General features: G+C 42.5%; 1 protein-coding gene across 1 annotated transcript; it reads left to right on the top strand.

The window, feature by feature from the left end:
• The first annotated feature begins 5,544 nt into the window (after positions 1–5,544).
• ARL13A (ARF like GTPase 13A) lies at positions 5,545–15,437 on the top strand. The gene is made up of 7 exons (XM_078064021.1): positions 5,545–5,603; positions 5,989–6,059; positions 10,886–11,135; positions 11,865–11,970; positions 12,510–12,697; positions 13,330–13,420; positions 15,390–15,437. Exons 1-7 carry the CDS (start codon positions 5,545–5,547, stop codon positions 15,435–15,437), a joined length of 813 nt encoding a protein of 270 aa, XP_077920147.1.
• Positions 15,438–26,462: the final 11,025 nt, after the last annotated feature.

Below are 26,462 nucleotides of genomic sequence, written 5' to 3'. Positions count from 1 at the left end.
TCAGCTCAGGTCATGATCCCAGCGTCCTGGGATGGAGTCCCGCATCAGGCTCTCTGCTCAGCAGGGAGTCTGCTTCTCCCTTTCCCTCTGCTCCTTCCCCTGCTCATGCTCTCTTTCGCTCACTCACTCTCTCTCTCTCTCAAATAAATGAATAAAATCTTTAAAAACATAAAAAATAAATAAAAATAAAAGTAACAGGGATGGAAAGAGGAGGGGAAAGGGAAAAAACCTGGGCCAAGGAAGCCATCTTTGATGAGGTGACAGGAAGATGAGAGAAATGAAAGATGAGGAGGAATCATTAAAGTGAAGGGTAGGAGGAGAGTATTTGAGGCAGAAAACAGGAGGCAGGATAGAAGGGGTAGGATAGAAGGAGGCCTTGATGCAAGAATATGTAGTTGTTCATATCCCAGCAACAGGATATATGTGTGGATGTGTGTGTATATAGATTTATTAGAAAGTACTGGCTCATGCCATTATGGAATCTGGCAAGTCCCAAGCTCTTCAGAGTGAATCAGCAAGCTCGAGACCCTAGAGAGCTGATGGTTTAGCGCCAGCATGTGTCTGAAGGCCTGAGAATCAGAAGAACTGATGGAATAGTTCCACTCCAAAGGCAGCAAGCCCAAGATCCAGGAGGAGCCATTGTTTCAGTTTAAGTCGGAAGACAGGAAAAAAGTCAATGTCCCATTTCCAAAGCTGTCAAATAGAAAGAATCTTCTCTTACTTGGGGGAGGGTCAGCCTTTTTGTTCTATTCAGGCCTTCAACTGATTGGGTGAGGCCTATATATTAGGGAGCACAATTTGCTTTACTCAGTTAAATGTTAATCTCATCCCAAAACAGTCTCACAGAAACACCCAGAATAATGTTTGACCAGGGACGCCTGGGTTGCTCAGTCGGTTGAGTGTCTGCCTTCGGCTCAGGTCATGATCCCAGGGTCCTGGGATTGAGTCCCGTGTCGGGCTCCTTGCTCAGCGGAGAGTCTGCTTCTCCCTCTCCCTCTGCCTGCCGCTCCCCCTGCTTGTACTCTCTCTCCCTGTCAAATAAATAAAATCTTTTAAAAAAATAATGTTTGACAAAATATTTGGGCATCCATCCCGTGGCCCAGTCAAGGCAACACATAAAATTAACTTACCGCAGTATGTGTATTACAAATGTACGAAACAGTTTCACTGAAGGAAGTAGGATAAGTACTGACCCAAGTAACTTCGCAAATAAGTGGAATCTGTAACAGCAAAAGCAAAAGGAAGTGCACTATACTCTAGCTGATCAAGGTCCCCCCAGGCATGAGTTAACACTTATAATACTGCTATATATGTATACTGGAATTGAATAATCAAGTCAATAGATCATGGATGATGGAAGCTGGGTTGCTCATTGTCGGGGTGGGAGGTTACAGATGAGCCAAGGGAGTAGGCTGGAATGATCCACGTGTTGATGGGTTAGAGTTGAAAACATCAGTACGATCTCATGTTTAGTTCAATATACATAAACATTGTCACATAAACATTTACAGGTATATATACAAGTTAGTATACAAACATACATTTCCTTGCTCTGTCGTCTGAGAGGGCCTAGAAGCAATACCACGTCAGTAGCAATGAGCACATCTACTACCCAGATCTTGATTTCTAAGACCATTCTCTAATGAAAGGATCCAGGACTCCTCAAAGAAATGGCTGATTCTATATAGGGCAAGGAATACAGAAGATGAGCCTGAAGCATCTGATAGTGCCAGAAAGTAATGAAGTGCTCAAAAAAACAAACAAAAACACAAAGATGGAGGTATATCAGAGGGATACAGGAGTCTATTGAAAGAACACCCAGTACCAAAGTTGGAACAATTTGAGCAAAAATAAAAAAATAAAATAGTATTGGATTATAACTCAAAGAATAAAATAAATACCCATGAATCCATATTGTATTAATAAATGATTTAATAAACAAACGGGTGAAAATAGACAAACTTCCCATACAGAAGTATCCCAAATAATTTATGTAGATACTCCACTTTTAAGGAGGTGGAGCATACCTCCCCATTCCTGAAGTGTAGGCTGCACATAGTGACTTTCTTCCAAAGAGTCTAGTATGGAAAGGGGAGAAGAGAGTAACTTTACAATGGAGAGACCTGACAAACACCACCTCAGCTGGGTGATTGAAGTCAACATCACCAGCAATACATCATGTTGATAGCATGTATTCATGATATGTATGATGTAATGAGAAAGGCCTTTGCTTGTGTGGTTTTCCTCCCAAGAACATGTAACTCTGGTCTACTCATGAGAAAAATATCAGACAAACACCAAGTGAAGAGCATTCTACAAACTACTTGACCAGTACTCCTGTCTAGGTCATCAAAAACAAAATCTTAGCAACTGTCACAGCCCAGAGGAGCTAAGGAGACTTGACAACGAAATGTGCTGTGGTATTCTAGACAGGATCTTGGAACAGAAGAAGGACATTCAAAAATAGTGGTTCATTAATTTTAAGAAAAAATGTACCATACTAGCATAAGATGCTAAGAATAGGGGAAACTGGGTTCAGGGTATATGGGAAATCTCTGTAGTATCTCTGTGATTTTTCTGTTTATCTAAAACCATCCTAAAAAAATGAAGTTTATTTTTAAAAAGTTCACTAAAAAAAAAAGAATAAGTAAGATACAGTTTGGCCAGAAGAGACAGAGAGGGCCAGAGCAGAGGCAGTTTCTTTGGTACCTAAGATCATCTCATTCACACAGCCTGTGAGATCCTTAACCTAATATACAGGTTCTTTTATTTAAAAAAAAAAAAGATTTTACTTATTTATTTGAGAGAGCGAGAGAGTGCAGAGGGAGAATGAAAGGGAGAGGGAGAAGCAGACTCCCCAAGAAGCAGGGAGCCCGATACAGGACTCGATCCCAGGACCCCGGGATCATGACCTGAGCCCAAGGCAGACGCTTAACTGGCTGAGCTACCCAGTTCTGAAGCCAGAACACCTGGATTCAAATTCTGACTTTATCACATACTAGCTGGGTAACCCTGGGAAAATTACTTAACCTCTTTGTGAACCTCATCTCCAAAAAGTAGGAATGACGGTCCCTAATTTTGTCAATGCTGTAATAAGGATTAAATGAGTTAATATGTATAATGGATTTAAATGAGTGCTGGCACATACCAAGTTCTATATAAATAAATATACACTTTGTATAATATATATAAATACTTTGTAAACTAAAAAAAAGACTATGATGACTAAAAATTCATTTAGTAATTAGCTATAATCATATAAGGTAGGAAGGTGTGGGTTTGGTTGCTATGAACCAGGCAGTAGTTGCCATAGATATGTCAGAACCTTGACAGCCATTGTTAGGCCATTGCCATACCCTTCACAAGCAGGCAACTGAGCTGTATTAATCTGGCAAGAAGGCTAGAAAGCTCAATACACCTTCCTATTACTCTACACATCTTATGTCTTTCATCCAAAAAGAACCAACTTCTAATCAGATAAATAATTAACCACCTCAAGGTAAGCAAAATATATCATTATCTCCATTTTACAGAAAAGAGATCTGAAGGCTTAATTTAGATTATTTCATCCCAGGATACCTAGGAGAGACACTGGAGATGAAAGAAAGGACCAGTAACCCCCCAGTCCCATTGTTTTCCTCCTCTGTTATCCTATTTATCCTTCTTTAGAGTGAGTTCTTGAGGAAAGACTTGTGTGATGTCAGTTTGACTTTTCTTGGTGACACTAACAAATACAGAGAGCCTGAAATCAAGCTGGGAAGCTCTGCCAACTATCAGGACATAGACATGAAGCTGCTGCTGGCCTCCTCTCAAGGGGAGATGGCTATCATGGAACCCAGACAATTAGGCTCTGGTGTTTCAGGCTCCGGGTCTTATCAGCTTCAGGAGCAAAGTGGGAATAAGGCTGGATTTAATCACAGGCCATATATAAGGTTTCCTTTTCATGGGGCATAAGCCATAGCCATTCTCCAGGAGGTCCTTATGGGGAGCCAAATGATTTTCCTAGGGAATAAACTGTACTCTAAGTAATACTGTGAACTGCGAGTCTCTATTTGGGAATGGCAATTCTCCAAAATAGGGACTGACTCTGCAGAACCTTGTTACGTTATCCATTGATAAGATGGACATGCACTGTGCTCATGAGGTAGCTAGGCAAAGCCCATCTGAGGTATCAGTTGAAGTGCTTTGCTAACCCAATCGGAACTTCCCCCAGCTCTGGGCTCCAATATAATTAGTCATTAGGAAAATGAAATCAAAACCACAATGAGATACCACTTCATACCCGCTAGGATAGCTATAAACAAAAAGACAACAACAAGGGGCGCCTGGGTGGCTCAGTGGTTAAGCATCTGCCTTCGGCTCAGGTCATGATCCCAGGGTCCTGGGATTGAGCCCCGCATCGGGCTCCCCGCTCAGCGGGAAACCTGCGTCTCCCTCTCCCACTCCCCTGCTTGTGTTCCCTCTCTCGTTGTGTCTCTCTCTGTCAAATAAAATCTTTAAAAAAAAAAAAAAAGACAACAACAAGTGTTGGTGAGGATGTGGAGAAATTGGAACCCTCCTGCACTGCTGGTGGGAGTGTAAAACGTTGCAGCCACTTTGGAAAACAGTCTGGCACTTCCTCAAAAGGTTAGACATAGAGTTATCATATGACTCAGCAATTACACTCCTAGGTATATACCCAAGAAAACTGAAAACACATGTCCCTACAGAAACTTGTATGCAAATGTTTATAGCAGCATTATTCATATGAACCAAAAAGTAGAAGTAATCCAAATGTCCATCAACTGGTGAATGGATAAACTATGGTATATCCACACAAGGGAATATTATTCAACCAGAAAAAGGAACAAAATACTAATACACGCTACAACATGAAGAAACGTTGAAGTGATTGTCTAAATTGCCCTTTTTACTTAGGTGATCACTTCCAAAGACGGCTGCATTTTGAAATCACCTGGGGGTGCTTATGCAGCTCCCTAGAATCTTTGGGAGTGGGGCCCCTGGACTGATGTTTGAAATCTATTAGACTAGGTGATCTCTAAAGTCCCTTACAGCTCTAGAAATTGTATGTAATCTATGACAGTGGGTCACCAATACACACATTTTTGAAGCAATAAAAGAACCAAGCCCAATGGGTAGCTGTTACTTAGGTCTCCCATTAGGTCCTTCTTAAAATCTAATCTGGTTCTTCTCCAAGGTTTTGTTGCATGCCCCACCCCCACCCAGGAGTGAATGAAGATATTTCTAACAGGGATGAACTATGGCTGAAAGGACAGGCCACAGCTGATGTTATCATGCCCGTGGTGGGTTGCTTTAATAAGAAATCCCCCCACTTTGCAGGTACCTTCCAGTGGACTTGAGAATTACCAGTTTTTCCCTCTATGACATTTAGAGACAAGGTTGGATAGCATGAAGTTATGGACTTCTGACTTCAGGCTTTGTTTATCAGCACCTGTGTGATAAGCTGACTTAGGTTCAGTGTTAATAACGGGGGTGGTTTCTCATTCCTTTGTTTCCCTTAATATTAAAGAACCAAGCTGAATCATGTTCCGGCTGCTGACCTCCTGCTGGTCTTGGCTAAAGACAACTGAAGAGACACGAAGGTAATATTGCAATTATTTCTCTAGACATAGTCCACCATTTCCTCCAATGTATCTGCCCAAAGTCCCTCAAGGGACGAATCTTCATGATATACATTGTGAGGGAGAGTGATTAAGCAATGTCTGCAAGATTGGAGGCAAGGTTGGGGGGCAGATGGCCAATTCTACAAGGCAAGTAAATCAGGGAAGAAATGCATCCTTGGAGCCTTTAAGAAGGGGTTCCCATACCACTTTCTACCACATTGGCTGTGCTTTTTACGGTACATGCATTGGGATTCCTGCAGGCAGAGCCTCAAACGTCAACGAAGAATAGAATTCTTTGTTTATCCCAAGAACTAACTAACAGTGCTTTATAAGGCTTTGGCTCATTTTTCTTTTCTATTTCCAGGAATGTGACCATCATTATCATTGGTTTGGACAACTCGGGCAAAACTGTTCTTGTGGAGGCTTTCCGAAGATGTAAGGAATTAAGAGCATTAGATACTGGTTTAGGTCTCCCATGGGCCCCAGGGACCAATGAAATAATCATTCCGTCCTAGCCTTACTTCATGACCCTCAGGTTCCCTCTTTTGAAGATAAACACTTCCCAACACACACACACACACACACACACACACACACTCCTCTCCTTGGGTATTATCAGCCTGTTTATGTAATGTCTGTCACCTCTCCCTTTACAAGACGTCCTAATTGAAGGTCCTCTCATAGTGTCAGTATGAATGAGCTCAAACTATGTAAAGTACTGTAGTCAATTATAAAGGATAGCAGGTTGAAAAAGGTGTCTAGTTTCAGAACTCAATTAAAGTGGAATTTGGTCTAGATAAGAGAGACAAGTGTGGGATGATGAAGAAGTTTAATAATATGAAACTCTCCGTGACAGTTAATATAGAGGGTTGGAGCTTGAGAAATGTTGTCAGTTCAGAGACATGCAAGCTTAATACCAGATCCCCAGTTTAATACCTTGACATTTCAAGCAACAGTTACACAGAATTTCAGGGAGCTACTATTCTAGTTGTGAAGACCCATCTAACTGCTGGCCAGCCAACCAGGGAGCCCAGCATAGGCTGCCCTCCATTGAAGTTTATAAAATAAAAGAAGGGGTATGACGATGTTGCCGAGCTTGATATTACCTGGGCCCTCAGCAAAGTACAGGAAAGGGCTCACCCGTCTCCTCTGCCACTTGTTTACTTGAAGCCTGCATCAATTTCCTTGCACTACAGTGACTGCCTGCTGGCTGATCTTGCCATCTCTAGTCGACCCCCCACCCCAGTATTCAATCCACACAGTTGCCTGAAGGATCTAATGCAAAAATATGATCATGGCACTTCCCTGCTCAAAACCAAAGCCTCCCCTTTATCATCAAAACAAAATGTAAATTCCCCAGCAGCATACAAGGTCCTCCATGATTTGGCCCTTGATTTCACCTCCAGCTTCCTTTTCCCATGCCCTCTGCATATTGCCCCCTGATAAAGCCAAAACACATTATTTGCCACTCCTCTGTGATCATAGCAGTCTAGTTCACATGCCCACGCTCTGTACATGCTGTCTCATGACCTATCAATTCATCCACTTCACTATTTAACTGCTTAATCAAATGCCCTGAGACACAAGCCTAAGTTTGACCCCAGCTCGACCTGGGCCATCCCTAATTCCCAGTGCCTCCTTCCTCAGCTCCCGCTCTATTCTGTGCCTCCCTCTATCTTGCACTTATCACAACATCACTGTACAATAGCAAGTACATCCCCTAGACTGTGAGACCCTTGAGAAGTAATAGATCTTTTCAGCTCTGTAGCTTTAGTCTCTGTACTTTTAGTACCCTCAGGCAGGTACTCAAATATTTGTGGAATGACTATTCTCCCCCATTCTCCTCAGGCAACATACTGCCTCTTTACAACTTCTCCATCCCCCGTCCTTTCCCCTTATAGGCAGCAAACTTGACTCCCTGCCTCTCCCAGTTCTCTGATAGGCAGAAATGGTAAAAAGGCAAGGAGTAGCAGGAAAATCAAGGAGCTAAGATAAATCACAGGATTACTGATGAAAGTGGGGATAATTTTTAGAGCCCCAACACAGCCCCACCCCGAGATTCCCACCCACTCTGGGTGGGGCCTGGGAATCTATCTTTTAAAAATTCCCCAGGTGTTTCTGATGGCCAGCCAGCTTTGGGAAGCTTTCATCTGCAATTTGCCATGTGCTATTTTGTCTATGAGAACAGTGCCTGCTTTTTATTCTAATTCCTAGAGGAGAGAGCCTCTCATCTGTTTAATGTGTTACTATATAACTTGCCTTGTGCTTGGTGACTAACCTGGGGCTGATTCATAAACCAATAGGTGTATGGTTGTGACTTCGTTCAGAGAATAGTTTTGAATGGTCAAGAAGCAAAGTGCCACTGATGTCACAATCTGAAGGCTGTCTCATCTTTGGCCATGCAGGACAACCAGAGTCAATCTAGTAGGTGGCTCTGTACCCAAAATGCAATAGCTCGCCTCCCCTGCTCCTACAGATGTTTATGATTGCCAAGAACAGAAAATAACCTAGGAAGGAAATTCCAATCTACAAGTTCTAACTTGTGTGAACATATGAAGATGCCAGCTATAAAATATTTTGGGGGACATTAGCCATTATTGTCAATGACACCATTCACTGTAACTGTTTTGCCTGTCATGATCCCGTGGGGCAAGAAACCCAAACATGAGAACAAGCAGCTGCCCTAAATGAGGGCATTTAGAGCAGTGCCTCTCAAATCCAGCTATACATTTCAGTTACCTAGGGAGCTTTAAAAAAAAAAAACAAAAAAAGATGCTTAAGCCCCACCCCAGATCTATGGCATCAAACCTTCAAAGAACGAGGCCTGGTGTCATAGGGTTTAAAAGCTCCACAGGTGATCCTCGCGCACAGTGAGTACTGAGAGCCAAAACTCAGAATCACCTGGGGGGATTTCACACCTACTGACCCAGGTGCCTGGAGGTTCAGATACTTTGGTCTGGGTGGGCCCACAGATTCGAAATCTTAAGACCACCAGATGATGCTGAGGCACAACAAGCATGAGTTTGATTGCTTTCTAAGGCAGTAAGTCTCAAGCTTAAAAGTGCAGAAAAATCACCTGGGGATTTTCTTAACTAGGAGTTTGTTAAACATACGAATGCTTGGGTCCCAAACATAGAGGTTCTGATTCATTTGGTATAAAGTAGAACTTAACGATCACCTCCGTGTATCTCTGAATCAGAGAGTCCCCAGCCTGTGCTTTATGAAACACTATGCTAGGCATGGAGAGATAAATTAGACTCAGTACCTGTCCTCAGGGAGTTTAGAAATTAATAGCGGAAATAAGAGAAATGTAAAATATCAGGAAACAGGGCGCCTGGGTGGCTCAGTTGGTTAAGCGACTGCCTTCGGCTCAGGTCATGATCCTGGAGTCCTGGGATCGAGTCCCGCATCGGGCTCCCTGCTCAGCAGGGAGTCTGCTTCTCCCTCTCCCGCTCCCCCCTCTTGTGCTCTCTCTCTCTCTCACTCTCTCTCTCAAATAAATAAATAAAATCTTTAAAAAAAAAAATATCAGGAAACCACTTCTCATGGCTTCTAAGGTTCACCAACAATAGATTGCATTATTGAAGGGACTGGTAAGGTTTCAAGTACAAAGAAAAAAAACTAGGGAAAATATTTTGCTCTGACAGGGAAAAAATAATATAAAGCTTACCTGGATGCAGGAAACAAGATTTAAAAATTACCTATGGAGTTTCAACCTATTTACTCACTATTTTTAAGTAGTCCAATACAGACATAGCAAATATCACATCAAAGTTGTGACTGAAAATTATATGTTATCTGAAAACTATAATTAAAAAAGATCATTGACTAACATGAAAACAGGAGTTATAAGATCACATTAAAATGTAATAATATATATATTATACACACACATACATGTAAATGTGTATATAATCATACATTTTCAAAGATTTGAAAGCATCTTACTAACTTCTCAACTAAATGACTCATTCTGGCAATCCCATGGAAAATGTCATAGGTAGATCTAAGGCTATATATAAATAAGAAGCTATGGATTCTGGTGTTAAAACTCCCAGGTATGAGTGTAGAGAATCTATAAAACCATTTTACTACTAATGTGGGGAGAGAGCCAGGCTAGGACTCTCCGTTCAAAAGACTGAAATGTGTATTAAACTGCCATTTTGAACTGCATTTCTATGGGACCTGAAAGAGGCATGGAATGCTCTATGGGATTCTATGCTCTGGCCATAGCCTTGAAATGGTAAACATATCTGAGTTTGGAATGGTTTCTTGGAGGAAATATGAGGAAGAGGACTTCATACTTTCATCCACAGTAACAGACACCATAAACATTTGTTGAACACCTACTACACGTAAGGTAATGCAGAGCCCCTCCCTGACAGAGCTTACATTTTAGTTGGGAAGACAGGACACGCACAGAATGAGGTTAAGAACCAGTTCACTAGACCACGTGCTCAATGAGAGAGAGAGAAATGAGAACTGGACAGGTCAGAGAGGCTTCCTAAAAAAAAAGTGGTATTTGAGCTGGACCTTGAAGAAAGGGTGGGAGAGAAGGGCCTCTTGTTCATTCATTCATTCATTCCACAAATATTTGTTATGCCAGCTGTGTGCTCACAGATACAATGGTGACTAGAACTGAAAGGGTTCCTGTCCTGTTGTAGCTTGTAACTCAGATAACAAAATCATAGAATTTATAACACTAATATGTGCTGTGAGTGGTAAGCCCGGAAGAAAGGCACCTTGTCCAGACTGGGGGATGGTGGTGTGAGTTAGGGAAAACTCCCTAGAGGAAACAAGATCTAAACTGATATATTTTCAAAAAGACATTAAGCAAACAGAGTAGTGGAAGAGTGTTCTAAGCAGTGGGAAATAGCATCTTGTGAAGGCCCAGGGCAAGACAGAGCATGGCATTCTTGTGGCATGGGAGGAACACGAGCCCAGGAGCAGAGGGAGGAAGAAACTGGGTGTATACCAGGAGCTCTGTGGACACCAGTCAGGTCTGGCAGGTTAGGAGGCAAAGGAGTCAGTATTCTATCCTGCGAGCAGTGGGCACTCACTGAAGGTTACTGAGCCAGGAAAGGGTAGCATGACAGAGTGCTGGTTGAGGAAGATGAATCCGTGAGTGTGAGCAGGATGGCAAGACGCCTCAGTTGGATTCCTCAGGGCAGGCTCTGGTCAAGGTTCAGATTGTTGTTTAACACATTCTTACGCCTAACCCCTGCTTTGTGGTTGCTTCTCCTCTCTTCCCCTATGCCCAGTACTTCCCAGTAGGATGGATAATTGTATGAAATCTGAACTGACTACGCTCTTGCTGGATGAGTATGAAGTTTCCATCTATGACCTGAATGGAGACATGAAGGGCCGAGAAATCTGGCCGAACTACTACGCACAGGCACACGGACTTGTTTTTGTCCTGGATTCCAGTGACTTAGGACGTATGCAGGAAGTGAAGATCATCTTGACACATCTGCTGTCTGATAAAAGAGTGGCAGGGAAACCTATCCTATTGTAAGGCTCTGCTTTTGTGCCCAATTGCCCCTTCCCATGTACCTTCAGAAGAGAAGTAGGCAGAGGAAGGGTGGCCCCTTTGTCACACCCAGCTTGACCTCCTCTTCCCTTCAGCTCAGTGAGGGTAAGTGGTCCAGTCCTCTGGGGGCGGTTTTCAAAAGCCACTTTCAGTCTCTGACCCTGAGAAGGTGGCAGAAAACAAGCCCTATTTTGTATAATTGATGCCAGTGGACTCCTCCTTTGGCAAACTACCCAAGGGTCATGTAACTAGCATTCATTCCAGGGTGATAATTCCGGTGGCCCATCAATCCTCATCCTTCCCCCACTCCCTATTTGCTTTTTTCATTCCTCATTAGTACCCCCAACTCAAGCCCGAACAGAGGTTGGGAGAGTGTGTAAAAACTCCAAATCTGTTCATATCCTGGTTAGCAATTCTAATTCAAGTTTGATGGCATAGCGTAGAGAAAGTGAGAAACGAGGCCTGGAGATTATCTTGAATTCAAAGTATCTGTCCTCTTCTTTCCTCCACTGAGAGTTGGCTAGAAATATTTCTGCCTCATCCCATCGGTTATGTTTTTAAAGCTAGTTCCTGAATATGTAGTAGTTATACTAGATTGGTCCTCTTTCCCTTCTTTCCCTCCTCTTTCCCTTCTTTGCTTGCCCTTGGCCTCTATTTCTGTTACACTCTTCCTTTTCTCTTCCCTCCCCCTCTCCTATGTCCTGCTCTAGCCTGGCAAACAAACAAGACAAGAAGGATGCCCTCCAACCTTGTGATATTATTGAATATCTACTCCTAGAAAGGCTAGTGAATGAGAACAAGTCCCTGTGCCGAGTGGTAAGTATCAACCCCCCTTCCTCCCCTCCCTCACCCTCACCCTCTCGAGCCCAGCTGATGTATCCCTTGGCCCATTCCATAATCAGCCTCATCTGCCAGGTCTCAGGCAAAGCCTCTCCCCCACAGGCAACATCTACAGTGATGATTTCTGACTCAACGCTGACAGTAAATAACACATTCTTATAACACTTTCACATCTGTTTTCTCATTAGGCCTTCAAAATAGCTCTGTACAATTAGAAGTTTCAACATCCTCATTTTATGGATAAGAAAGCTAAGGCTCAGAGGCTATGAGTGACTTGCCCAAGGTCACACATCCGGGACACGACACCACAATCACTTTTTTAAAGGACCTTAACTTTTGTCTTTCGTCTTCCTTCTCAGGAGTGAGCGCTGGGTGTCTCCTGGGAAGTCTGAGAGCCTCTCTAGGCATAGCAGAGCTTCAGTGTACCTCTGCTCTTGGCCAAGAATAACTGGGACTTTGGGCATCGAGGGTTCCAGTCCTGTGGGCTAGAGCCTTCTCTTCTCTTTTTGTCACAGGAACCCTGTTCAGCTATCAAAAACCCCCAAAGAAGGAACCATCAGCCCATAATCGAAGGGCTGCGCTGGCTATTAGCTGCCATTGGGGATAAATATGAAGAGCTGTGTACTCGCCAACAGCCTCTCACCTCGAGCATCCCAACCTCCAAGGGCACCAGAGGCTCTGGGGAAAGATGCTCATCAGACAGGTACTGAGCTGCCTTTATTAGGTGTACTATGAAGAATAGATGCAGGAGTCAATCTTCAACATATGCAGGGAGGTCTGGGTGGTGTTTGGATTCTGTGCAGTGCTGAGCAAGTGTCTCAAGATCAGTTGGCCCAAATGGGGCTAGGGCAACGACCATGAACATTCCAACATTGTTAGGCCTACCCTCCCCTCATGTTAGTGGGATGAGTTGTAGAAAGGTAAAGCCAAACCTATCCGTATTAGAGCTTCTCCAAAACAGGGTTTCTGTTGCCTGGTTTGCCACACAGAGGCGCACAGAAACAGGAGCCCCTTAAGCTGATTGGAGACATTTTATGGCGAAAAGTCTTAAAGCTACCCTACATTCTCTGCTTTTGGTTCTCTGTTCCTCCCATTAATTAGGAAAGATGAGAGAGAAAGATGAGAGGAGTATGGAAAAGAAGAAGAAAAAGGAAAAAAAAGAAAACAGGAGTTGATTAAGGTTTTGAGGACTAAAAGACCTAAATGTCCTCTTGCTCTGTCATCCCTTTCAAGGTCCAAAGGCATACGACAGGGATGGGGTAATAGCTACATTCAATTAAGGAGCCTGAAGTGTATTTATTTTCACTACTGCTTTGTCTTTCCTCTCTTCCCCAGCTTTGCTACCAGGCTGGGAATGTCCAAAGAAAAAAGACAGCATCTAGGACAACGCTCAGTGGAAGCTAGACCCCTAAAGCCAATCCTACAGGTAAGTGGCTCTTTAAATGTTGCCGCCCCAGCGACCAATCCCTGAACTGTCGGAGCACCAACTTTTTTTTTTTTCTCCATCTTCTTGCTGTACAGAAAGAAGATTTAAGATTAAGGCCCAAAAAGAATATATCAGTAACGTTTGCTTTAGATGAACCCATGGAGGAGGGTGAATGTTCTGGCGGAAATAGAACTTGGAACACTACTGAGCTTTGCTACAATCAAAGTGATGACTTGCAGCCCCCAGCTCCATTTGTCAATGATGATCTTTCTGAAGGTAATGATGGGCCAGTGGTCAGCCAGAAAAGAAAAGATATATAGACCTTCTCTCACAATTTATCAAAGAGTATTCCTATTTTGAGTCTGAAACTCTTTTCTCATACTAAGGTTGGTGGTTAGAAGAAGCAGGTGAAGTACAGGGAGAGTACTTGGGGACTACCCTCTGGTAGCCCAGTATGATGCCCCAGCACCCCAGCACTGGCTGACACTGGGTGGGAGGGGTGGGGTGGCTGGGTGATGGACATTGGAGAGGGTATATGCTATGGTGAGCACTGTGAATTGTGTGAGGCTGATGAATCACAGACCTGTACCCCTGAAACAAATAATACATTATATGTTAATAAAAAATCAAAATTTAAAAACTCACAATTTAAAAAATCAAAAAAATTAAAACGTGGAAACCCAATATTGTGTACAACAGCTAAAAGTTGGAAACAAGCTAAAGGACTAATAATGGGGAACAGCTAAATAAATTTTGGTGCATTCATACAATGGAATACTATGCAGACATTAAAAGGGATAAGGTTGACTTATATTTACTGACATGGAAAGTTTTCCACAGCCTGATATTTTGTTAGAGAAAATGGTAAATCAGAGTCTAGCATGTTCAGCGTGACGTGTATACATGCACAGAATATCTGAAGGGAAATCACCAAAACAGCAGTGGTTTTCTCCAGGGGTGAGATACTAGGTGATTTTGAGAAGTAAAAGGCCTAGGTGACTTTCTTTGGATGTTTGGTTTTTTGGAAATTCTAGTTTTTATAATAAGCATACACAATCTCTCCCAATACAATAAAGGCATTTTTTTTTTTAAAGCTATGAGACCTTGAGGGCCCATTGTTGTTAATGGCCACTCCTTCTCAGTGTTCCTTGGGACCCCACTGTCCGTGATGGTCAACTGTCAATATTATGTCACCTCTGCTCTCCAAGGAATCTAGCCCTTCAGGCCACCCCAGAGCCTTGGATTGTTATACCTATATGGAGGGGCCTAGCCTTGACCATGGCCACTGAGGAGGAGAGAGGCACTGCTCTGGGGACGAGGGGTGAGGATGAGAGCTGAGTGGAAGAAATCTGGTAGAAGAGCAGAGGAAGTGTTTTTCTAGATGTCAGGAACTACCCCTAAATCTCTGTCCAAAACTGAAATCCATTTTTCATTTCTATAACCTCAGAACCCAAGGCAAAAAAAAAACTGGAGACATGGGACACAGAAGAGATGTTACTGGAAAATCCTTGTGAAGAAGCCTTTGGATCCTGTGGTTAGTATTCCTTATATGAAGGGGAGAGGGAAGAGAGCAAGAATGAAAGTATGAGGGCAGGTGTCTGGAGGGGTGCAGTCTACGCCCCCTTGGGTGTAGGGGCCAACACCCTCCCAACCGGGAGTGATCTGGAAAGGACAGGAAACCTGGTGCTTAGCTTCACTTTGCAGTGACTGGCTGTTTTCTTTCTCTTGTTAGACTTTTAACAGAGTACTAAAGAGAAAAATGGAGGGAAGTCCAAAGAAACCATCTCCTATCCTTCTTCCCTCAGTAAATGGGCTCATCTCTAGAACCATCAGGACCGCTCAGTTTTGTTTTGTTTTGTTTTTCATTTCTATTTGCTAATACTTCTAAAGTCTCTCCTACCTACAAGTCCACCTACTCTAACATCACATCCCTGTGGACTCCCACTGTTTCTACACATCTGCACTCTAGCCATCAAATGAAGCTTATACCTGCCCCAAGAGGCTCAAGAAAAGTTAGGTGGCAGCCATTTGAGAACGAAGATGACCTTTGGCAAAGAACAGAGACGTTACGTCTCTGCACCTGGATGCTCCTCATGCAGCCCGCGAACAATTTGTCACGGGTGACCAACTGAAATCGAGCCTTAGAAATAAAGGGTCAGGTTGGAATTACGTTCCCCCCCACCCCCGAGGTTCTTGGGTGTAAGGGCACTGGCAGAAATAAACAGAACTTCGCTGTTGAGAACTGTGCCCTGCTGAATCGTTTTTAGTCATGCCCCCGAAAAAAAAACCCCAAAAACTCGGTTTTAAATTCCCACCAACAGTCTGCGAAGCCTGGCTACAATTCCCTTGCTACCGCTCCAAGAAATGGCAATTGCCGCCTCTTCCAACACTTTGGTTAGGTCTGCAAAAACTGTAGAAGCGGGGCGCCTGGGTGGCTCAGTCATTAAGCATCTGCCTTCGGCTCAGGTCATGATCCCAGGATCCTGGGATCGAGCCCCATATCGGGCTCCCTGCTCAGTGGGAAGCCTGCTTCTCTCTCTCCCACTCCCCCTGCTGTGTTCCCTCTCTCACTGTGTCTCTCTCTGTCAAAGAAATAAATTAAATCTTCAAAAAAACACAAAAAACAAACAAAAAACTGTAGGAGCTTGAACACATTCAACCCTCCATCCCATGGAGGGTGAGGGTAGTATTTACTATTACTACGACTATTACTTTCACCACATGTATCGGGTGCCTTCTGGACGTCAGGCCTAGGTACAGGCCTAAGTTCTTCACATTCATGATCTTATTCACAACAACCCTTAAGGGTGGGCGGTATCCCCTCCTGCATTTTCCCAAATGAGGGAGCCATGGAGCAGACAAGTTAAACAACTTGCCCAAGGTCCCGCACCCTGTTAAGAAGCAGAGCAGGGAGTTGAATCCAGATCGGACTCTAGAGCTGGCAGCAGGCCAGAAAGATCTGCCTATGCTTTTCTCAGACTCCATGCAGAAAGAGAAAGCTTACATCCAGGAAAGTGCTGAAGTGTAGCCATGCCCGAGTCAGGAGAATTACATTGATAGGGACAAGCACACCAATAGTTGTAGCAGACTCGGGTGACTGAGTCCTTCTGTCTGGCCAGGTGCTGGGCTAAGTGCTGTACCTACAATTGCCTTTCTTCTTCACAAGCTATGAGGTCGGTACTATTGTCATCATTTACAGAAGCAGAAACTAACATTCAGAGAGGTCAAATCATTTGTCCCGGGACACCGATGAGGAAGTGGCGAACCAGTTTTCAAACTAAGGTCCAACTCCAGAACTCATGCTCTTAACTCCTACCTTATATTGCCTCACCAGTCAAGATAAGCCAACTAGCCCCTAATTGTTTCTGAGGGATAGAAACCTCGCACTGAATGATCAGTCTTACAACCCCATCTAGAGGGTCTGACACTAAGGCTGCATCATTTGCTATTATGCATTACACACGGCCTTATCTCCAAAAGAACTACCCAAGACACCTTCTGGATCTTTTTTTTAAAGATTTTATTTATTTATTTGAGAGAGAGAGCATGAGTGGGGGGGGGCAGAGGGAGAGGGAGAGAAGCAGACTCCCCGCTGAGCAGGGAACCCCACACAGGGCTCGATCCCAGGACCCCAAGATCATGACCTGAGTGAAAGGCAGACACCCAACTGACTGAGCCACCCAGGCGGCCCCTACTTGTGGATGTTGGATAGAACTCTGACTGAGGCTCAGCCTATTAGTCATGGAGCTGGAAGTAAACTTACAGAGCCTCTAGTCCAACCTCAGTTGTCAAATAGATGAGAAGTTTGGGGTACAGAGAGGTTAAGTGACTTGCCCAAGATTGCATAGCTGATCACTGACAGAGCTGCTCTTAAAATCCACATCTTCTGTGTGCCCGAGCCCGTATGGTATCTTTCCTGTCCCAAAATACTGCTTCCTCCTTGGATCTTCCCTGGCCACTCTTGACCCACCTACTTTCTTCCAATTTGCCTAATAAATGTTACTGGAGAATTCTGTTGACAATCATTCTCACCCAGGGATTCAGCAAATACCTCTACTGAAGAAGAGTTTTATCAAACAGGAAATGTAATTCAACAAACTCGTCTTAAGAAAACTGGATCATCCACATTTGTCTCTACGGCATGTATGTTTATGAGGCAGGCATACTTTCCCAGCCAAGAGGGAAGTGTGGTTAAAAGGGGGTGGGAGTGCTACCTATAAATGTGGGCAAGTTGGGGAATTTAAGTTGAAACAACCTGATAAAACCGCATTTCAGTATATTGGCCCACTTCCCTTTGTACAATGTACGTGTTCCTGAGCGTCAACCAAATTTTTCCTACATAGAATCCATCAATCACAGAGTTATTTAAAGAATACCCCCAAATACAGCCTGCATACCTCTCTTTATTTTTTGAGTGAATCTTAATTTTGTTGCTGCAGGCTGTTACTGTACTTTCCAAATCCCATATCAAGCTGGGTAACCCTGGCAATTTCCCCCAGTGAAGACAGAAATAAGAGTACCTACTTCACAGAGTTGTTGGCAGGATCAAAGGGGAAAATCCATATAAAAATTCTTAGCATAGTGCCTGGCACATATTAAGTAGCTCATTAAATGTTAGCTACTATTATTATGATTAGGGGAGAAGCTTAGATCATTAGACAGCTACACACCCCCTTCTGGGAAAGTGATCCTCTTTTCTGTAAAGGACAACCCAAAGAGAGATGCCTTGGATTCTAATGTAAAAAGAGCATGGAGTGGTGGGGGGTGGGAGGGATGGGGCTGCTGGGTGATAGACATTGGGGAGGGTATGTGCTATGGTGAGCGCTGTGAATTGTGCAAGACTGTTGAATCACAGATCTGTACCTCTGAAACAAATAATACATTATATGTTAAAAAAAAGAAGAAGAAGAAGATAGCAGGAAGGGAAAAATGAAGGGGGGGAATCAGAGGGGGAGACGAACCATGAGAGACTATGGACTCTGAGAAACAAACTGAGGGTTCTAGAGGGGAGGGGGGTGAGGGGATGGGTTAGCCTGGTGATGGGTATTAAAGAGGGCATGTACTGAGTGGAGCACTGGGTGTTATCTGCAAACAATGAATCATGGAACACTATATCAAAAACTAATGATGTAATGTATGGTGATTAACATAACAATAAAAAAAGAGCATGGAGAATTTAGGGTGACTATATAACCACTGCTAACCACTGCCTCCCATATCCTTGTCTTTGAAAATTTTAAATCTGCCAAAGAGGTCTTACAAATCCATGTCTCAGCATAGCAGCCCAAGACCTAGATTAAGGATAGTTTCTTGACCCTCAGGGGCAAATTTTCTTTCAGGCAAGTGGTTGCCTTGGGAATTTCTCTCCTTTCATTGTCAAGGTCTTGGCCTCCCTCCTCTAGGACTTTTAAAGCTTAGCTCCTTGTCAGAGGCACTTTGTGAGCAAAAGACCCTGGTCCATCATTCAACAAGGCCCATATGGCTCTGAGTACTTGTCCATTTTGTCTTGCAGGACAGGCCTGGGTTTTCTGACTAGAGAATTCAATATGCAGGGATAGAGGGAGTCCCTCTGTTTGGAATGGTTTTCAACTCCTGGCATCTACTCACCACTCTCCATTTATATGTTGTTTCTACCTGCCTGGAGGACCTGTCAGCAGTACTGGTATCTGGTGTGATCTGCAGAACACAGGTCATATAATGAGTACACAGTAAGAGTTAAGAAAGAACAGTGATCAATTAGGATTAGGGCATGGAAACCAGTAGAAGCTAACATAGCTATAAATCCCTGACTGTTTGAGTGTTTGGTGCTTGGACCATACGAGTTGTGTTTTGAATATCACTCTTTCCTCCCAGGAACCAATTAGAATCACTCATTTTCAAGGCAGTTGCTACTAGTGAGACCTAACGAAGCGCACTGAATAGAACACTCTTCTCAGGAGAATTCTGCCAACTAGAATTCTTAACCATAAAATGCCACTGGCCATGGGTGGGGTAGAGGTCACGCCTGGACTCACCTGCTTTGTTGCGCATCCCTTTTAACCCTTTACTGGATGCCCAAACCTGGGATTTCTGACAGGAAGGGGTGTAGAGAGCGAGGGCTATGGCCCAGCTTGCCAGGCCTGGAAACCATCCCCACATCCTACTTCATTTTTCACAGGGGTGCCTCGAAGAACTTTAGCCATGGCACCCCCGACCGGTGCCTTACTTCTTTAGCTATAATAATCCACCCTCCCACTCTCCGTGCCTTTTCTCTTGTATCTCTATGTGAAATGCAGGTGGAGGGAACCCAGGTGAGTGAGAAAGCAGCAAGAACTTCTTGCTGTTGGCACGGAGATAGCACGAGCTGGGGGTCGTGGGGGTCAGGGGCTTGTACTTCCATCCCTATGCCTCTGAAGTGCACGGCTTGGGGCCAGAGAGCCCAGGAGGCTCTGCTGTCAGGTGGTGGGCAGAGTGATGTTAACAAAGCACTCAAAATGTGCTGTGTGAGGATGATTCAAGGATCCCACGCCATCCCACGCTCATGCTAGTCTCCACTTCCAGGAACTAAAATAGACCTCTGGTGCTAAGAAACAGCAAGCCTTTTATATCTGCTTAGAGAAAGGAGCCCAGTCCTAAGAACTATCATGCCATTCAATACAACGGAATGTTACCCGGCCATTAAAGATGACAATTACGTACGCTGCACAAGTGGGAAGCAGAATGTAAAATAATGTTAAATGAAAGCAGCAAAACAGAAAACAGCCTGTACACATGCTGATCACAGCTATGAAAAACATACATAGAAGGGTTCATCCCTAAAGAACCTAAGAGAACAAAGAGTGCCACAGTCCTTTTAGACTCCACTCCCCCTCCGCCAACCCCTTTTGAAATTGTCATCTGGTCACACTAAGGTTACAGAAACACCTGCCTTTTAGCTGATAACAGGAGTTCACGCCACAGTTCATTTGATCCAGGGAATAGAGAAGGAACTGAGTGCTCAGGGGGCTGGTGCTTTAAAATGGGTTGGATCCTTACGCTTCCCACTCCTCTCATGTTCAGGGCACCATTTCAGGCTTAGCACTACAGTGAGAAATTCCTTCCAAACACCTAGCTGACCAAACTCTAAGATGGGAGCTGAAGACAACATATATATTTGGACCTCTTTTTTTTTCAGCTTTTATTTATTCTTTCAGTTTTTATTTTAAATCCAGTAAACATACAGTGTTAGTTTCGGGTGCACAATATAGTAATTTAACACTTCCACACATCACCCGGTGCTCATGACAAATGCCCTCCTTAATCCCCATCACCTATTTTACCCATCCCCCACACCCACCCACCCTCTCTGGAAACCATCCATCAGTTTGTTCTCCATAGTCAAGAGTTTATTTCTTGGGGCACCTGGGTGGCTCAGTCAGTTAAGCATCTGCCTTCAGCTCAGATCATGATCTCCTAGTCATGAGATCAAGCCCCGTGTCAGGCTCCCTGTTCAGCAGGAAATCTGCTTCTCCCTGTCCCTCTGCTCCTCACCACCCCCCCCCCCCGACTTGTGCCTTCTCTCTCTCTCTCTCTCAAACAAATAAAATCTTTTTGAGAAAGGAGTCTGTTCCTTGGTTTGCCTCTCTTTTTGTTCCCTTTGCTTGTTTGTTTTCTTTCTTAAATTCCACATATGAGTAAAATTATATGGAATTTGTCTTTCTCTGACTTACTTCACTTAGCATACTTACTTCACTTCACTCTCTAATACTCTATTTGTCATTGCAAATGGCAAGATTTTATTCTTTTTTGGGCTGAGTAATATTCCATTGTATATGTATACCCCCTCTTCTTTATCCATTCATCAGTTGATGGACACTGGCTGATCCCATCGTTTGGCTATTGCAGACAACACTGCTATAAACATTGGGGTGCATGTATCCTTTTGAATTAGTGTTTTTATATTCTTTGGGTAAATGCCTACTAGTGTAATTGCTGGATGGTAGGGTAATTCTATTTTTACCTTTTTTAAGGAACCTCCATACTGTTCTCCAGAGTGGCTGTACCAGTGTGCATTCCCACCAACAGTGTAGGAGGGTTCCCCTTTCTCCGCATCCTTGCCAACACCTGTTGTTTCCTGCGTTGTTGATTTTAGCCATTTTGACAGGTGTGAGGTGATGTCTCATTGTAGTTTTGATTTGTATTTCCCTGGTAAGTGATGTTGAGCATCTTTTCATGTATCTGTTGGCCATCTGTAGGTCTTCTTTGGAAAAATGTCTATTCATGTTTTCTACCCATTTTTAGTCAGATTATTTTTCCTTTTGGTTGTTGCCTTTTAGAAGTCATATTTTGGATACTGACCCATTATCAGATATGTCATTTGCAAATATCTTCTCCCATTCCATAGGTTGCCTTTTAGTTTTGTTGTTTCCTTCACTGTGCAGAAGCTTTTCATTTTGATGAAGTCCCAACAGTTTATTTTTGCTTTTGTTTCCCTTGCCTCAGGAGACATACCTAGAAAGAAGTTGCTATGGCCAATGTCAAAGAGGTTACTGCTTGTGTTCTCCTCTAGGATTTTGATGGTTTCCTGCCTCACATTGAGATCTTTCATCCATTTTGAGTTTATTTTTGTGTATGGTATAAGAAAGCGGTCCAGTTTCATTCTTTTGCATGTAGCTGTCCAGTTTCCCAACACCATTTGTTGAAGAGACTGTCTTTTTCCCATTGGATATTCTTTCCTGCTGTGCCAAAGGTTAATTGACCATATCGTTGTGGGTTCATTTCCAGGTTTTCTATTCTGTTCCATTGCTCTATGTGTCTATTTTTTGTGCCAGTATCATACTGTTTTGATCACTACAGCTTTGTAATAACTTGAAGCCCCATAATTGTGATGCCTCCTCCTTTGCTTTTCTTTTTCAAGGTTGCTCTGGCTATTCAGCGTCTTCTGTGGTTCCATACAAATTTTAGGAGTGTTTGTTCTAGCTCTATGAAAAAATGCTGTTGGTATTTTGATAGGGATTGCATTCAGTGTGTAGATTTCTTGGGGTAGTATAGACATTTTAACAATATTTGTTCTTCTGATCCATGAGCATGGAATGTTTTTCCATTTCTTTGTGTCATCTTCAGTTTCTTTCAGCGGTGTTTCATAGTTTTCAGATTACAGGTCTTTCACCTTAGTTATTAGTTTTATTTTTAGATATCTTATTGTTTTTGATACAATTGTAAATGGGATTGATTCCTTGATTTCTCTTTCTGCTGCTTCATTATTGGTATATAAAAATGCAACAGGGGCGCCTGGGTGGCTCAGTCGGTGGAGTGTCTGACTTTTGATCTCAGGTCTCGATCTCAGGGTTGTGAGTTCAAGCCCTGCATTGGGCATGGAGCCTACTTTAAAAAAAAAAAAAGGAATGCAACAGATTTCTGTATGTTGACTTTGTATCCTGCAACTTTACTGAATGCATGTATCAGTTCTTGCAATTTTTTGGATGAGTCTTTTGGGTTTTCTATATAGAGTATCATGTCATCTGCAAATAGTGAAAGTTTTACTACTTCCTTGATGATTTTGAATACCTTTTATTTCTTTTTGTTGTCTGATTGCTGTGGCAAGGACATCCAGTACTATGTTAAATAACAGTGGTGAGAGTGGGCATCCTGTCTTGTTCCTGACTGTAGAGGAAAACCTCTCAGTTTTTCCCCATTGAGGAGGATATTAGCTGTGGGTTTTTCATATATGACCTTTATTCAGTTGAGGTATGTTCCTTCTAAAGCTACTTCGTTGAGGGTTTTTATCATGAATGGAAGCTGTACTTTGTCAAATGCTTTTTCTGCATCTACTGAAATGATTACATGGTTCTTATCCTTTATGTGGTATATCATGCTGATTGATTTGCAAATGCTGAACCATCCTTACAACCCTGGAATAAATCCCACTTGATCATGGTGAATGATTCTTTTAATGTATTGGTGGATTCAGTTTGCTGATATTTATTGAGAACTTCTGCATCCATGTTCCTCAGGGATATTGGCCTGTAGTTCTTTTTTCAGTGGAGTCTTTATCTGGTTTTAGTATCAGGGTAATGCTGGCCTCATAGAATGAATTTAGAAGTTTTCCTTCCTTTTCTACTTTTTGGAATAGTTTGAAAGGAATAGGTATTACCTCTTCTTTAAATGTTTGGTAGAATTCACGTGTGAAGCCATTTGGCCCTGGACTTTTGTTTGTTGGGAGCTTTTTGATTACCGATTCAATTTCTTTGCAGGTTATCAGTCTATTCAAGTTTTCTATTTCTTCCTGTTTCAGTTTTGATAGTTCATGTTTCTAGGAATTTATCCATTTTTCCCAGGTTGTCTAATTTGTTGGCATATAGTTTTTCATAATATCCTCTTATAATTATATTTCTCTGGTGTTGGTTGTTATTTCTCTCTCATTTGTGATTTATTCGGGTCCTTTCCTTTTTCTTTTTTGTTAAGTCTGGCTAGTGGTTTATCAATTTTATTAATTGTTTCAAAGAACCAGCTCCTGGTTTCATTGATCTGTTTTAATAGGGTTTTTTTTAGTTTTATATCATTTATTTCTGTTCTAATCTTTATTATTTGCTTCCTTCTGCTAGCTTTATGCTTCATTTGTTGTTCTTTTTCTAGCTCCTTTAGGTGTAAGGTTAGGTTGTTTATTTGAGATTTTTCTTGCTTCTTAAGGTAGGCCTATATTGCTATATACTTCCCTCTTAGGTCCGCTTTTGCTGTATCCCAAAAGTTTTGGATCACTGTGTTTTCATTCTCTTTTGTTTCCATGTAGTTTTTCATTTCTTCTTTGATTTCTTGGTTCATCCATTCATAGTTTAGTAGCATGTTGCTTAACCTCATGTATTTGTAGTCTTTCAAAATGTTTTCTTGCAGTTGACTTCTAGTTTCATAGCATTGCCGTCAGAAAAGGGGCGTGGTATGACTTCTATCTTTTTGTATTTGTTGAGGCCTGATTTGTGACCTAATATGTGATGTGTTCTGGAAACTGTCCCATATGCACTTGAAAAGAATATGTATTCTGCTGTTTTAGGATGGGATGTTCTGAATATATCCGTTAAGTCCATCTGGTCTAGTGTGTCATTCAAAGCCATTGTTTCCTTGTTGATTTTCTGGTTAGATGATCTGTCCACTGATGTAAGTGGGGTGTTAAAGTCCCCTACTATTATTGTATTATAATCAATTAGTTCCTTTATGTCTATTAGTAATTGTTTCATATATTTAGGTGCTCTCATGTTGGGTGCATAGCTACTTACAATTGTTATGTCTTCTTTTTGGATTGTCTCCTTTATTATGATATAGTGTCCTCCTTTACCTCTTGTTACAGTCTTTGTTTTAAAGTCTAGTTTGTCCAGGGGCACCTGGGTGGCTCAGTTGGTTGAGTGTCCAACTCTTGGTTTTGGCTCAGGTTGTAATCTCAGGGTTGTGAGATCGAGCCCCGCGTTGGGTTCCACACTCAGCAGGGAGTCTGCTTGAGATTCTTTCCCTCTGCCCTTCCCCCCACTCATGCACTCAAGCTTGTGTGCACTCTCTCTCTCAAATAAATAAATAAATCTTCAAAAAAAGTCTAGTTTGTCCAATATACATATTGCTACTCCAGCTTTCCTTTGACACCCATTTGCGTGATAAATACTTCTCCATCCCCTCATTTTCAACTGTGCGTATTTTTAGGTGTAAAATGAGTCTCTTGTAGGCAGCATGTAGATGGGTCTTATTTTTTTTTATCCATTCTGACACCCATTTTATCCATTCGTTTGACTGGAGCATTTATATTTGGACCTCTTTTAGGTCAGGCTACTGTGTTTTGAACCAGGCTAACTTATACTGAAAGAAAGGAACTGCTTTTTGATAGGCTGCCAGAAATTCCTTATTGTAAAATAATAGCTACATGCTACTCCTGCCCCCTTGTCACCTTGTCACAGGTAATGCATATGCCCATAACTGGGTATCTGGGTGGGCACTATTCTATCCCTGGAGCCCTGGCCTGAACACCTGCCCACACTTGGTTTTACTAGAATTAGCTTTCAATCAGTATGCTTAGTTTTTAAAAGACTATGTTTAGGGTTGTTTTTTTTTTTAATTTCGAAATAATTTTAGATGTGCAGAAGAGCTGTAAACATAGTACAGAGTTCCTGTATACGCTTCACCCAGCTTCCCCTAACATTAACATCTCACATAACTCTGGTATGTTGATCAAAACTACGACACTAACAATATAGTACAATACTATTTACTGAACTACAGACTTTATTCTGACTTCACCGGTTTTTCCACTAATGTCCTTTTTCTGTTTAGGATCTAATCTAGAATCCTACTATGCAGCATTTATAGTATGTATAGTTTAAAAAAAAAACAAACCCACCCCTGGAAACTAGTTTCCTTTTAGGAAGTGGAAAAGGTAAGTCAGTAGAGGTTGTGTGCAATTTATGATCCTGAGCTATTCTACCCAGAAGGGAACTTTATCACTTCTGTACCAAAGCCCTTAATTCATGACACCTCATCACGGTTATTTTCAGAAAACATGTCTTACATTAGCACTTCTCACAGCAGTACAAAGGGATTTGACAAGTGGGTTATTTTAGTAACCAATATTTTGAGGGTGACAAAATGAGAGGGATGGCCTTATCTGTTTTCTATGCTTCATTTTTTTCTCCAAACTCTATTTAAACTTTTTACTAGAAGTTGCAATATTTGACTATAACATAAATGCTGAGAAACACCAACACCAACAGGGAAGAGACTCTTTCCAATGTGTCGTTGGTTTTATTTGCCTGAAATTAAGTACTGAAATCTTACAGAAACCAAATTGATTGGGTTATTTTGGCTTGTTAATCTCCAGAGAGGGAGAATAAGAATAACTCTCGCCTTACTGCACGCAAACTAGGAGCCAGGCAATTTGCAAGGTGCTTTACAAATAATGTCTTGCTGAATGGGTCATGACAATCCCATGAGCTATGTACTATTATTACCCTTCTTTTACAGGGAGAGGGGCAGGGAACAGAGGGTTGGAGAGGTTAAGTAACTCACCCAACGTCACACAGCACGTAAGTGATGGAGCTGGGATTCAAGG

The sequence above is a fragment of the Halichoerus grypus genome, chromosome X (genome assembly GCF_964656455.1).
Source record: "Halichoerus grypus chromosome X, mHalGry1.hap1.1, whole genome shotgun sequence".
In the NCBI taxonomy this organism is placed as follows: domain Eukaryota; kingdom Metazoa; phylum Chordata; class Mammalia; order Carnivora; family Phocidae; genus Halichoerus; species Halichoerus grypus.
This window is presented reverse-complemented; position numbering and strand designations above follow the sequence as displayed.